A 14733-nucleotide genomic window follows, 5' to 3' on the forward strand; every position below is an offset into this window, starting at 1 on the left:
TGTCACAACTCAACTTGGTGGCCGTACTGTGAACAGACATAGACATGTCAGTGGTGTGGATGGGTTCCAATATGTCATTTACAAATCCAGACACTGGCTGGATTTGGCCTACAGGCCAAGATGCCTGACCCCTGCTCTAAAATAAGAAGCACCTCCAGTAAAGGGATCAACTCTGTGCCCAAATAACATGCTGAGAAGATGGGGAAATGAATCCATGTGATCAGCCATTTTGTTTTCAAGCATTTCCTTTTTAAAAAGCTTTTAAAGTACACATCAAAGTGGCTTATCCATCTGCTGGAAGTTATAGCAAAGGTCTTAACACCTGAAACACACACCTGACAACTATAACCGAATCATACCAATTTCAAACTTGACCTTTACATCGGCTTCAAGTAATAAATAACAATTTAAAAGTTGTTGAGTTTTACTCTTACTTTCCTTCTATGTAACATACATACTTGTTAATCTGAGCCAAGAACATTCCCTTCAGTGCATAAAATTCAGCTGTCATCTCTTTTGTGAAGTATTTTAAGTTTGTAGATTCTATAACTTCAAGTCCCTGTTTCAAAAAAAGTGTAGGAAAAAAGTCCTTGAAATTTTTATACAATAATATAACAAATTCATTAAAATATTAATCTAGCCAATAAATATTAAAGGTCATTGACAAATGTACTTTAAATTGACAACAGATTTGCCTACCATGAATATCTATTGACAAGTAGTATTTAAACTGAATCACTAAATGCTAAATTCAGGTCCTAGACACTTTAAGTATTTTATTTTATACTAGAGTTCCAGTGCACGGATTCATGCTCTGGTGGGGTCCCTCACATGGCCTGTGCCCTTTTGCAATCCGGGACCCCTCAGGGGATTATTGAAGAGCCATTTGCGGCCTGATCCCCGCAGGCCAGGCTGAGGGACCCCACTGGTGCACGGGACCTCTAGTATGCATATTAAGATCTTCGATTAAACTCTTCCCGCCCTCCCCCTTCCCTACTTCCCAGAGATTCATCAGTCTGTTCCATGTTTCCATTCCTGTGGTTTCCACTCCTGCATTGACATCCGTCCCCTAGTGGTCAGTACATATCACAGCTGATGGCGGGCTGGCCAATCGGCTGGTCGCTTAGGCTTTTATATATATAGATGTCTAAACAGTTCATTGATTTTATTAATATTCCTCTGAACATAGCCAATATCTACATTACAATATCCTCATACTTCTGCATCTACCTTACAACATCCTCATACTTCTGCAGTCTTTAATTTTTTTCCTTAAATACATTAACCAATTATATGATAGAACAGAGATGATAAAATGCAATTCAAATATTTAAGTGGTACCCTGGCCAGTGTGGCTCAATTGGTTGGAGCGTTGTCCTGTACACCAAAAGGTAGCAGGTTTGATCCCCAGTCAGGGCACATTCCCAGGTTGCAGGCGCATTTTCAATTCCTGATTGGGACACATGCCTGAGTCAACATTCAATGTTTCACTCTTACTTCGACTTCGATGTATCTCACTCTCCTCTCCCTCTCCCCCTAAAATCAATAAAAGCATGTCCTCAGGTGAGGATGAAAACATATGTATGTATTCACTCAAATGGTTTCCTTTCCCTTTCTTGTTCAGGAAGATCTGCTTCCCTACTAAGGCTGTATTTGAAGAAAGTTCTAACCCTCCTTCCTTATTGTCTGAACCAGGAGTCCCATATGGACACTCCTACCCTTCTTTACTGGACCTGCTGGGCACAGGTCCTGTTGGCACTCTACCTGCATACACTCGTTTTTCCCCATGACTCCGGCCAGTTGGAGGTAGCATTTGACTTGCTGTCGAATCTTCTGGAAGCAATCCACAATAGGAACAGTTGGAATAGTATGAATGCGACTTAATATATCCAGAGCTACATTGACCAGTCCTTGTTTCCGGGCAATTTTTCCATACTGGATAATTGCTGAAGCTGACGCGTGAACTCCAAGCATAGCATTATTGGAACTTGGATCATGCTGAGAACTATTTTCATATGCAGTTACAATAGCTAGAGAGCAAAGAAATAAGTTATCAGTCCATGCCAAACATTTTCAAAGTGTCCCACAATAAAGCTTAAGTAAAAAATGAAAACAAACACATATGGCTTATGAAGATGGGAAGCTCCGTAATAAAATCTTGTTACTTGGAGGAGAAACCAAGATGGCGGCATAGGGTAGACACCCGAATGCAGCCTACCACAACAAATTTGAATTTAGAACTGGAAAACAGGGGAGGCATTACCCTGAAACACAGGACAGCTAGCTGAGGGGAGGCTCTGCCATCTGGGAAGGAGAGAGAAGGCATGCTGAACCTCAGGAACTTTGAAGGTACAAACTGAGAACTGTGCGCGCAAAAAGGCGCTGGCTTACTCCCGGTGCGCGGAGAAGAAGGGCTGGACTGAGATTGCTGCTGGCGTACTCCCGGTGCGCGGAGAGGGTAGGCCAGGCTGAGTTCGCTACTGGCTTACTCCCGACGGAGAGCTAATGCGCGGCTTTCTTGTTCGAGAGGAAAACAGAATCACCCTATTGCTCTGATAGACGGCCCCAGTCAGGGAGAGGCCAGACTGTCAGGCAGCGGACAGAGATCTCTCGGAGGTGTGTGAAGCCAGAGGCCATTACTGCGGGACTTGGGGAGGAGCCGACGGGAAAAAAAAGCTTGTCTGCACCAACCCGAGACTCCGCTCCATCCAAGCTGAGCACAGAAGCTCTCCCAGAGGCTGGCTTTCTCTAAGGAGGAACTGGTCGAAATCCAAAGCTTGTCTGCGTCTTTACCAAAGAGGTGCGTGCGCCTGCAACCAATCTTCCGAAACTCACCGAGAACAGGACTTTTCTAAGGCGTGACTGACAGGGAACCAAAGATTGTCTGTGCAACCCCAAGACCCAGCCCCATCCAAGCGGAGTACAGAAGCCCACTTAGCTGAGACACTGCTGATCCTCACAGTCAATTGGCTTGGAGATCAACGCTTCCCAGTGATACCAACAATAAGCAAGGCTTAACAATAAGACTGCACACACAGCCCACAAAGGGCTACACTAAGACTGTCCACCGCAGGTAACTGGGAAGGCTGTGCTATTGGGCTCTACCAGAACACCTAGCACACAAAACTATTCCATCAAATCAGGGAAACAACTAAAATACAGATAAGAGGAAGGTCACAAAGGAAGGAGATGGAGGAAAAGAAAAGATTGGACATTGAGTTAAAAAAACTACAGTTATAAGGTTATTCAAGAATATCCTAAAAAAGGCTGATAAAATAAATGAGACCTATGAGGATATGAAAAGTGAGCAACTAGAAATAATAAGGGATCAACTAGAAATGAAGAAAACATTGTCTGAAATAAAAAATATTACAGAGTCCTAAAAACAGACTGGAAGATCACAAGAATCAAGACAAAGATTTAGAACAAAAAGAGCCAGAGGACACTCCTCCACAGAAGCAAGAAAAGAGAATCCAGAAAGTTGAAGATAGTGTAAGAAACCTCTGGGAGAACTTCAAGCAAACCAACATCAGAATTATGGGGATCCCAGAAGAAGAGAAAGAGCAAGATACCAAAAGAATACTGGAAGAAATAGTGACAGAAAACTCCCCCCACCTGGGGAAAGAAATAGACTTATAAGTCTAGGAAGCCCGCAGCACCCCAAACAAAAGGAATCCAAGGAGGACCACACCAAGACACATCATAATTAAAATTCCAAGAGCAAAAGACAGAGAATATTAAAAGTAGCAAGAGAAAAGCAGGTAGTTACCTATAAAGGAACACCCATACGATTGTCAGCTGATTTCTCAATAGAAACCATGCAGGCCAGACGGGAATGGCAAGAAATATTCAAGGTGATGAATAGCAAGAACCTACAGCCAAAAATAAGCTACCCAGCAAAGCTATCACTCAGAATCTAAGGCCAGATAAAGAGCTTCACAAATAAAAAAAAAGCTAAAAGAGTTAATCACCGCCAAACCAGAATTATATGAATTGCTGAAGGGGGGTTATTTAGGAAGAGGAAGAAGATAAAGATAAAAATTATGAACAACAAATATGTAACTATCAACAAGTGAATCTAAAAACCAAGGGAATTAAAAATTCTGATGAACAATATTAACTGATGAATATAATAAATCAGAGGTATGGAAGGGGAGTGGACTGACGATTCTCGGGGAAAAGGGGAGTGGGGGTGCTGGAAGAGACTGAACAAAAACTGTGCACCTATGGATGAGGACAATGGGGGATGGGGAAAGGACAGAGGGTGGGGTGGGAACCTGGTGGAGGGGAGCAATTGAGGGGAGAGGGAGAGGAACACATTTGTAATAATCTGAACAATAAAGATTTATTAAAAAAAAAAATCTGTTACTTTTCCTTGTATTTTATATCAAAAGGAAGATATAAAAAGCATTAACTATTGAGTTGAGTGTTACCATCTTGGCTAACTAAATCATGAAGGCTGTTCTAAACAGATGTCTGAGAGGTTTAGTGCATGAGCAGAGGGGACCAGAAAACTGGAGAAGGCTACACACACAACCACCTAAGAGCAGTTCTTCGTGGGAGGTGAGGGGTGGTGTTCAAAACAAAGAGCCACAACCAGAGCTCCAATCACACTGGCCTGAGCCCCTGGTGCAAGAAGCAGTGCCAAGCAGCACTTCTGTTCTAGCTAGAAAAAATGTAACAGGTGGAAAAATCCTTCCCATCTTTCACCACCTTCACCTTTGTCTCACCATACCACCACCATCTCCCATACCCACCAAAAATTAGACAATCTGGTAAAAGAAAAAAAAGAAAAAAAAAACCAAGACATGAAACCAGAACAGCGGTGTCTGGGAAATTACATGATGAATGCATGCCGGACCAGGTAGGTTTACCCTGGTAATGATGCTGCCGCCACATGAAGACGCTGCTCCAGTGGGACAAGTCGTCGGACACGATGGGCAGCCTGTTCCTCCAGGTCTTTACCACCGTCTTCATGTCATGCAGGCTGTTGTTCCTTCCCAGGTTGGTTGGCTGTAAACCTGCATTTATTTGCGCAGCTTCCTGAAGTTCAATGATTTGCTGGGCGGCCTGAATGAGACCAGCATAAAAGATTCCACAGTAAGCATTATATCAAAGGTCACATAAGAATATAAATCAGTGTCAATCAGGAATCAGACTGATTGTAAAGATCTCACAATTCTATTATGAAAGAAAGCACTCTAACATCTACAGGCACCTTAGGTTCCACATTTAACTCATTTTCACCTCCAACATTCTCTCCTGCTCCCCCAATTTTAAAACCTCAGCTCTGTGGCCACTGTGAGACAGGAGATGGGAAGAAGAATGGTGTAGATATCAAAGTTGCTAATAGCTCCCAAAACAAGTTTCTCTTTTCCAAATATGATTGGCTCTTTCTCTGCCAATGTCTAAGAAAAGAGCAGCCTAGTCCCGTGCCCTCATGCCTGCCTTCCACCAACATTTAAAAACCCACAGCCATATTAAGCATTTTAAAACATGGTTCTGATTATCTCTTTGGGCTGGTACAGACAATTTCAATCATGTGTCTTTTGAGTCTGTATAGTTTAATACTTTTTAAACCTTACATGTGTTGCTGGCTCCAAACTTCTGGTGAAATCTTACTGGGAGAGCCCCGGCCACAATTTTGAGTCTATACAAATTCTAGCCATTAAGTTCCACCTTCCCCTCCCACAGGAATTAAAAAAATAAAATTTAAAAAATAGTATGGAGAAGGCCTGGTGTGGGGTGAAGGAGGGCAAAAGGGGAGAAAATGGGAGACATCTGTAACACTGACAACAATTTAAAAATTTTTTTTTTTCTGAGAGCCATTTTGAAGGAAAACTCAGCAAGACTTGATATTAAGGAGGACTGAAGGGAATGAAGGAGATAGACTCAGAAGCTCTAAGCCTGGATACATGAATTAACCAGATAACTCTTTTTTGGCTAACTATTGAAAGTATTTTTGTTAAATTTCATCTTTCCTACACAATTTGACAAAGATTAAAGTTAAAAATATTAATAATAAAAAGCAAATAAACAAACAAGCCAAAAAAATATATCCTCTGCCAGCTGGTGTGGCTCTGTGTTTGAACATCAACCTACGGAGCAGGAGGTCATGGTTCAATTGCCGTCAGGGCACATGCTCTGGTTGCATGCTTGATTTCCAGTAGGGGGTGTGCAGGAGGCAAGCGATCAATGATTCTCTCTCATCACAGATGTTTCTACTCTCCCTTCCTCTCTGAAATCGATTTAAATATATATCTATATAAAAGTTTCAGAGAATGATAGACCTTTGAACTGAACAGTGGCATCACACTAATGGTGGTATAGTGGGCACTAAAGAAAATTCATAAAGCAAAAATGCAAATCATCAAAAGCACTCCTGAGGATATCTCTGTCACTTAAGTCCCTTGGAAGTTCCAAAAGTGAGAGCAACATTTGAGTGTACATTTCACTCTGCCTTCCTTCCACTGAGGATGAGCTTAAATGGGAAAGTCCAAGACAAGTAGAAGGAGTTTCCTCTCTGCCATCCAGTTCGGTTTACAAATCTATCTCTGGACAAGATGTTCTCTACTATGATGGGCCCAAGATACTGCTCACATTAATGGAGCACAACCCACCTGGAGAAGAGGCGTGTGCACATGGGACACCACATGAGGCAAGCGCCGCCACTCCCGGATGGCCAAGCTGCTGGCCATTTCCACCAGGCGCTCGATGAAGCTGAGCTGCTGCTCCTCAGGGTGGCAGATGGCCAAGTATCCACGGTACATGTTGACCTTCCAAGCCATCTCCTTGGGACAACTTACTTCTACCTGGTAATGAAAGAGCATTACATAGGGAGCTATGGGTATTCTTCCTCTCATTAGAAAGAGTCAAAAAGGAAAGTCAGTAGATTTTTGTAGTCAATTCAGCAAAGCAATAACAGCAATTAAGCTTTAAACAGACACTTCTTTTCTTTAGAGAAGTCATACATTTCAACGACTTTTTCTGGATACTCTCCTTTTCCAAATACCAGACCGTGGCCAATCTCTCTAGCTATGAAAATATGCCATAGGCTCCTTGCTTTAAGGCAGTGGTCGGCAAACCGCGGCTCGTGAGCCACATGTGGCTCTTTGGCCCCTTGAATGTTCTAACGCCACTTCTTCAAAATAAACACACCCAGGATGAAAATCGACTTCTGCGCATGGGCCACGAAGTTTCAATCGCACTGTATGTGGCGCCCGCACGAGGTGTTTTGTGGAAGAGCCACACTCCAGGGGCCAGAGAGCCTCACATGGCTCAAAAGCCATGGTTTGCCAACCACTGTTTTAAGATATCAGAAAAGATATTAGAGATATCCAAAAAGCATTCTTGCTTCCCAAAAGTTATCTTGATCTGCCCAAATTCCCAGGTTGTTCTAAGTGAGGAGAAATCTCCACAGATTCACGGGTCTGGCAAACGGAACCCACGCAGCTGTAGGAACATAACCTGAGACTGCAGGAGCCAGGAGGTCTCACCTGCACCAGCGCCTCCTTCATGGCGGTCCAGTTAGACACCCGCCACGCACACTCCAGGACGAGGTAAGGGTTTATGTGACCTTTGGACTGGCCGTATTCCGTCAAGGCTTCCCACTGGTTCAATTCCTTAGAGCACCTAGAAGACCAGGCATTTGGGAAGTTCGGTTACCAACAAATCAATAGGTTCAAAAAGCACGGGGATAGTCATTTATTCCCATTCCACACCAGAGGGGAGTGGGCTTCTGTGGGAGGCCAGGCGGGATCCACTGCACTGCCACCTGCCTCTGGAATGAACTGCTCCCTGCAACCCCAGAACCACCCACTGCACAGCAGAGAGCCCAAAGCACCAGAGCAATGGAGAGGCAGGAATCAGTTTCTCCAACAAACATTTTTAATTCCTCAAGTCTTTAAAAATGTTCGTAGATTTGTTTGTTCTTTTCTCCATGGAGCCAAGTTCCTTTTTTAAAAGCACTTATTATGAGAACAGTCCAGAGATTTGTCATGGGTTCCTTTAACTGACAGGAACACATCCCTGTCCAGCTTACCGAATCCAGTGGTCCTCCCAAAGCTGGTATTCTGGGAAAATAGCAGGGGACGCATTGCTCCTCTCATGCTCTTTTTTGGCTTTATCCATTGCCTTCTCATAGGACTCTTGTGCCTAAAGAAGTTAATAATGCTTTCAAACTGCTGTTTAGGCAACTTCCCACAGCTGCTGCTCTATGGTTATGGGCAGGTTGGAGGAGTCAGGAGCGAACACCTGACACTCTCCTCTACAATCACATCCCGGGAATCTCCTATTCACAGAGCACAGAGGGGAAGGGGGAGAACGGAGGGTGCGCTGTTCCCACACAGAATGGGAGGGAGGCTGCCGGCCCCAGGATGAGCCACTCTGTCCTTCAGCGATAAGAGCAGAGGACACAGCCCATACCTATACTGTACTTCCAGAGTTCCTGTGACTCAGTGTCCTATGCAAGGCTGACAACCATACCGTGACCTTGGCCCACCCATGCTATACTGAAAGGACAGGCACAAAGATCAAAATTTAAACACAAAAAGCCATCTAATTCCACTTTCAATAGGGTCAATGAGTGCCGATAAGAATCATCCACATTAGCTTCAATGGTAAAGGATTTAGGACTAAACGTTTAAATATGTTCATGTCATACATGTTTCTCTAAACTGAATCTTCCAAGGGCCTCTATGTGTAGGACAGGTGCTTCAAGTAAAACAGTAAACTTCTTATGTGAATGTGAACTGACATGAGGACATAATAACATTGTATTTACAGTATATAATACAACCATGCATCCTATTCATTGGACGGTGGCTACCTGCTCAAAGAATCCATGCTGTTCATAAGCAATAGCAGTAGCTGTCTCAGAATACTTGCAACGCTTCTGCCACAAACCAGCCCACATATCTTCCTCTTGTAACAAAGAGTAAAGTTCTGCAAGGGAGTCCAGTATCTCCTGAAAACACAGATCATGGTTTTTGAGTGCTTATGGCAAACACTTTTTTCCCCCAATAAAGCAACTTCACTGTGTTAGAACTTAAAATCACTCAGATGTCTTTTGAGACCATGACGTCATTGGCAAGGAAGATGTAATTAACACATGAGGGGAGCCTCACCTGCTGAGGCGGAGTTATGCTCTCCTGCTCATAAAATTCTGTCGTTTGCTTTGGCTTAATCTGAAGACTCAGACCTTTTTCAAAAGCCTGGTGCTCCAGCATTAGCGTGGAGCGGAACCAAAGGTTGTGCGTTTTCCCCAAGTACTTCAGAACGCAGGGCCTGATGGGGATCGGAGGGACACACTGGGACATGGCTTCCACGAAGCAGTTCAGTGCGCTGGGCTGACAATCCCGCTGCACCTGGTGACTGCCGCTGCACAGGAACGGGCTAATCTCACCAGCTAGCGCCTAAAACCAAAGAGCATGTTAATTCAGGTCTCCCTTCAAAAAAAAAAAAAATCAACGTTTTGACTCTGTAAATATTTTTAATAATTGACTCTTAAATAACAATCAATAGTTTTTCTTCATCCTTTGAAACTTAATCAAGATTACTTTGTCATAAATACTTATTGAAAGCTAAGACTACATTTTCCAAAACGGAACTTTAAGAATACACTCACGTGCTGCTGTCGGTCAGACAGAATTTTCCACAGTCTGGGGAAAAGCTGGACCCAGGTCTTTTCTGCCAGTGTGGTGGAAATGTGGCACAGCTGGACGAAGGCACTGAGCAGGGCCCCGGTCTACAGACAGAAGAGAGGTCAGTGAGCGGACGTGGCCTGTGCCAAACCTCCGGCCAGCACTGCCGCACACCCGCGCTCAGGAGGCGCCGCAGGCCCACTCCTCCACTCCCAAACTCCTCACGGTCTGAGCAAGTGTCTTGCCACAGTGAAAACAGATTCTGAGCACAGCGACCAACCCATCTGGCCTCAGCAGCCAAGCACAGACATGGGTAAAGGGCTCATCGGTGACACGCCTTCATTTTGTAACTTTAAGGGCATTTCCAAACATGCTAGCACTGAAAGTACATGTGAGAGGTACACAGGGGCCATCAAGTAAAGGCTGCTGAAAATAAAAAAAGGGAAAAGCACAGGTACATGCCAATGGCACAATTCCGAAGAACAAATCAAGGGCCAGGAAAGTTCAGAGTCTCTGCAACTGACAGCAGCCACGAGAAGAAAAAGTGACTGGGATGACGAAACCATGAAAGGGCCTGGAGCTGGAATCCGAGGGCCCAAAAGCTATCAAATCCACGGAAGCATTGATTTTGTCCACAGCTTTGTTGTTTTTGAAAATCTGAATTAGCTGCCAACATTTCCTCTAAAGAGCAAGGCTCTGATGCAGTCAATAGTCTGCGGGAAGCCCATGGGGCACACCTAACTCCTGATATGACCAGAAACACCGCTGTTTCTTTGAAACACTCCTCAAAAGTGACTCAGTGTACGGAGCCATATGTGATTCTCAGAGCCCTTACCTGAAAAATGATCCTGTCTGTAATTAACCTAAAAGTTTGTGGAAGTCAAAGATCTGGATACATCTTAAAACAGATGTAACTGGAGATCCCTGCTCCCAAAGTGAACTTGATTCACCACATATTCTCATTTTCTCCTGCTTTATTGCACTTGAAATATAATCCAGCAATGTATCATCATATATGTTTAGCAAACAATTTTACCACCCCTTTTAAGGGTCAGTTATGGGGAATGAACCTCTTTTTATTTTTCCCATAGAACAATGTAATTCCTTTCTCGAATCTTTACATAAAACATTCACATTAGAGTCTCACAGAACAATAATGGTTTTCATTGAGAAAGGAAAGAAAGTGAAACTTGTAAAAGAAAATATTACATGGCTGTGGAATAATACTGATTTAGGATTTAAAATATGAAGGGGGAGGACCCACAACTATCCTTCCAAACCTACACACAGACCTTCACTTCTCGGAGAGTATCAAGAAATTTGTCATGTCTGTTGGTTAACATATGCAGCTGGTTTCCAATGTCCTTTTCAGAAAGTTCTTTGGTTTTGGGTGTGCTGGTTTGATCTCCAGGAGCCAGTTCAATATCTATCTCAACATCCTAAAAAACAAAACAAAAAACACAAATAAGCAAAACCAAAGAGTCAAATAATTAAAATCCAACAAATATAATCTTATAAGCTTCGTTACATTTTTGGCAAGTAAAATTTTAGTTAATTTCCAGAAGTTTCCAACTATTAAAATAATCTTGAATTCTAAAATAAACATACAGAATAACTTGACCTGACCTATTTCCTTCTCTTTCTCTTTTTTTAGTTGATACCATTTTGCATTCATAATTGGATTATAGAAAGCAAAATAAAGTACCAACAGTAAGAATAATAAAGATCATTAGGAGCACTGGCTGGGTAGCTCAGTTGGTTAGAGCGTCGTCCTAATACTCCAAGGTTGCGGATTCAATCCCAGGTCAGAGCACATATAATAATCAACCAATGAATGCCTCAATAAGTGGAACAACAAATCAATGTTTCTCTCTCTTTCTCTTCCCCTCCCTCCTACCACTTCCTCTTAAGGAAAAAAATAAATAAATAAATAAAGCAATGGAAAAAATATCCTCTGGTGAAGATTAGCAAAAAAAGAATTTTTTTTAACTTGAATCTAGGTATCACATTTAGAGCTTTTAAATTAACAGGTTTCAATTCACTGCTCTTGCCCTAAGGAAATCTAACCCGGATATAAAGTTGGAGAAATGGGCTGTGAAAAGAAGGCACCACGCAATCCAGACATTACCTCCTCTTTGGACTCGCTGTTCTCTCGCTCCCGAGGCTCCTGCTTGACATGTGTGACCATGGCGAAGGCTGCTCGGTCGTGGCTGTCGGCCAGGTTGATGACATTGGTGATGGAAGGGAGCATCGCTCCTTGGCAGCTGGTACCAATGGGAGTGCTCTTCTCACACACGGCCAAGAGAAGCTGGAGGGTTTGAGGACAGAAGTAAACCTCGGGGGGCCTGTGGGACCACAGTCCCTTTCTAATCATCCTGACAAGCATGTCCATTCTGACTGCTCCTGACCCACGCACCACTCTGCTCTACACATCTCCCCAGCTTAGACAAAAAGTCTAACCTCGCTACACATTCCTCACTCAGGAGCTTCTAAGAAGAATGTATTTTTTTAAACCAAATAACCGAAAACATCTGACTTACCATCCACTAAAATGGTCTGGCTATTTTACACAGACCTTTATCCCCAGCACCCTGACTCCCCACAGAGGGATCAGAGCCCATGGCCTGGCCGGGAGGTCACACCTTCCTGCTTTAAGAATTAGGAGAGCTGCTGAAACCGGTATGGCTCAATGGATAGAGCGTCAGTCTGCAGACTGAAAGGTCCCAGGTTCAATTCCGGTCAAGGGCACGTACATTGGTTGCGGGCACATCCCCAGTAGGGGGTGTGCAGGAGGCAGCTGGTCGATGATTCTCTCTTATCGACATTTCTAACTCTCTATTCCTCCCCCTTCCTCTCTGTAAAAAATCAATAAAATATATTTTTTTTAAAAATTAGGAGAACAGTTATAGCACATTCCATCTTCTAGAGCATATAGACAGAACTTACAACTTTTCTATTTAAGGGATAATGAATCTGTGGCTACCAACTAAGGAATATTATTCAACATTCTAATTAAAGCACTTAAAATCACCCCAAAAAACCTCTGGATAAAAGCGAGGCTTTCACTCTTTTTTTGTTCCTATTAGAGATTAAAAGTGGGGAGATTGAATGGGGGATTTGTATTCATCTTGGTGTATGTGAACACTTCCTGGCTTCAATGCCCCAGCCAGAGAGAGTGAGCTGAGCTTTTCCTACCTCGATGCACTGCTTAATCCAAAAGTGGTTCCCCATGGCTTCCCAATTCTGGGAGCAGGTCACATAAAGCAGACGCTCGTAAACCCGGCGTTTCATGGAGTTGTCAAAAACCTCGAAAAACTTCGCCCTGATGAGTGGCTGTGCACAACGCAGCCCAGAGAGAAAGGCAGGCTCGAGTTTCGCAGTCAGCTCACTGCCAGACAGTGTCTCGTCCCTGCAATCAAAAGAATAAAACTAAGATGAAAGAGCTATACCCAAAGGTGGATGCCTCAGCCATAAGCAAACAAGTAGAACCAACTTCCCAAAATGCCTTTATGAAAAATGAGAGTATGCTACAAATCATCATAGACTAATGCAGCATTTGTGCAAAATGTTCAATAATGATGCCAAAATATGTTACTTGGCCAAAACCGGTTTGGCTCAGTGGTAGAGCGTCGGTCTGGGGACTGAAAGGTCCCAGGTTCGATTCCGGTCAAGGGCATGTACCTTGGTTGCGGGCACATCCCCGGTGGGGGGTGTGCAAGAGGCAGCTGGTTGATGTTTCTCTCTCATCGACGTTTCTAGCTCTCTCTCTCTCTCTCTCCCTTCCACTCTGTAAAATATCAATAAAATATATTTAAAAAAAAAAAAAAAAAAAGGGATAAGAGATCCTTCTATTTAAAAAAAAAAAAAATATGTTACTTGATTTAGAATTTAAACGAATTTATCATGGGTGTAACAAAAAAATTAAAATGTCATGTAATGTTGCTTACTCAGAGAACACACTATAGATTGGTACACAAAATATTTGATAATTGCTGTAAATTACCTGTAGACATAGTTAACGAGGTCTAAGAACTGTGCATTTAACTCAAGATCTTCTGGAAAACGCTTTTCTATATAGGTCATCATTTTCACAAGCAAAATGGACTTCTCCCGGAGAGTAGGTGTCTGTATGGATTTTTTAAGACAAAAGGTCAATTACTTCTATCTGAGGGAAAACATGTCCAAAAGTACTTCAGCCATCTGCTCTACTACTTTTTAAGCTCCTACAATTTTGCCAAGTAATTTAAGACAGTCATTTCTAAACAAACAAAAAGTTATGCTTGAAATCACGATGAGTGCCAATGTAATTTTCCTAGGAACTACAGGTCACTTTGGAGGGAGGGAGCAATTCAATTATAAAACCAATCAGAAGTTTGCAAGCATCCCAGGGTCCCTAACGATCGCAGGCTTGACGGGCCAGAAGTCAGTCCTGGTTGCCGTGGCGACCCAGCACTGACTGCTGCGCTGGGGGCACAGTGAACCAGCACTGACTGCTGAGGGGGCTGCAGATCAGGCTGAGAGAGAGACCCGGAGAGAGAAGCAGGGTCTGATCCGTAGCCTCCTTAGCAGCTGTTGATCAGCCGTTGCCTCTCTCTTTCTCTCCAGGCCTGGCCAGCAGCTGTGCCTCTTTTTTTCTCTCCAGGCCTCCAAGGGGGCTGCTGATCAGCCCCACCTCTCTGATCAGACCTGGAAATGGGCCCAGAGACTCTGAGTAGCATAGAAACCAACCAATCAGAACCAAATCTAGATGAATTGTGAGGAGCCAATGGCTGCCTAGGAGGCAGAGCTCTGGATACTGACTGGCATAGAAACCAATCAGAACCAAATCTGGGTCAAGTGTGAGGAGCCAATGGCTGCCTAGGAGGTGGAGCTTTTGACACTGATTGGCATAGTAACCAACCAATCAGAACCTAATCTGGATGAACTGCGAAGGCAGAACCTAAGGTGGGGGCTGAGGAGGGGTTTTAAGGGCAACATGTTTGGTGTAAGGTGTAAGAAAGCAGTTCAATTTTTTAATGACTGGTTTGACGGTACAGTGCATATGGCTGGCTATCAGTCCAGATATAGGGATTATGTACAGTATTTTTGTCTG

The 14733-nt window shown here is 43.4% G+C and overlaps 1 protein-coding gene across 13 annotated transcripts in view; it reads right to left on the bottom strand.

Moving 5' to 3' along the window:
- Positions 1-14733, bottom strand: part of TRRAP (transformation/transcription domain associated protein) — a 109601-nt gene that overhangs the window by 18406 nt on the left and 76462 nt on the right. For 10 of the 13 annotated variants that reach the window (XM_084886532.1, XM_084886534.1, XM_084886526.1 and 7 more), the window contains 13 exons: positions 13645-13766; positions 12837-13050; positions 11770-11949; positions 10934-11080; positions 9626-9745; positions 9126-9413; positions 8828-8965; positions 8042-8154; positions 7497-7632; positions 6621-6812; positions 4842-5070; positions 1765-2030; positions 459-559 (listed from right to left, as the gene is read on the bottom strand). In XM_084886532.1, coding sequence (XP_084742658.1) covers positions 459-559; positions 1765-2030; positions 4842-5070; positions 6621-6812; positions 7497-7632; positions 8042-8154; positions 8828-8965; positions 9126-9413; positions 9626-9745; positions 10934-11080; positions 11770-11949; positions 12837-13050; positions 13645-13766 — 2246 coding nt within the window. The remainder of the gene's footprint in view (positions 1-458; positions 560-1764; positions 2031-4841; positions 5071-6620; positions 6813-7496; positions 7633-8041; positions 8155-8827; positions 8966-9125; positions 9414-9625; positions 9746-10933; positions 11081-11769; positions 11950-12836; positions 13051-13644; positions 13767-14733) is intronic. The other 3 variants (XM_084886529.1, XM_084886528.1, XM_084886536.1) reach the window with 1 other exon arrangement.

This window comes from Pipistrellus hanaki (genome assembly GCF_964339955.1).
Source record: "Pipistrellus hanaki genome assembly, chromosome: 5".
In the NCBI taxonomy this organism is placed as follows: Eukaryota; Metazoa; Chordata; class Mammalia; order Chiroptera; family Vespertilionidae; genus Pipistrellus; species Pipistrellus hanaki.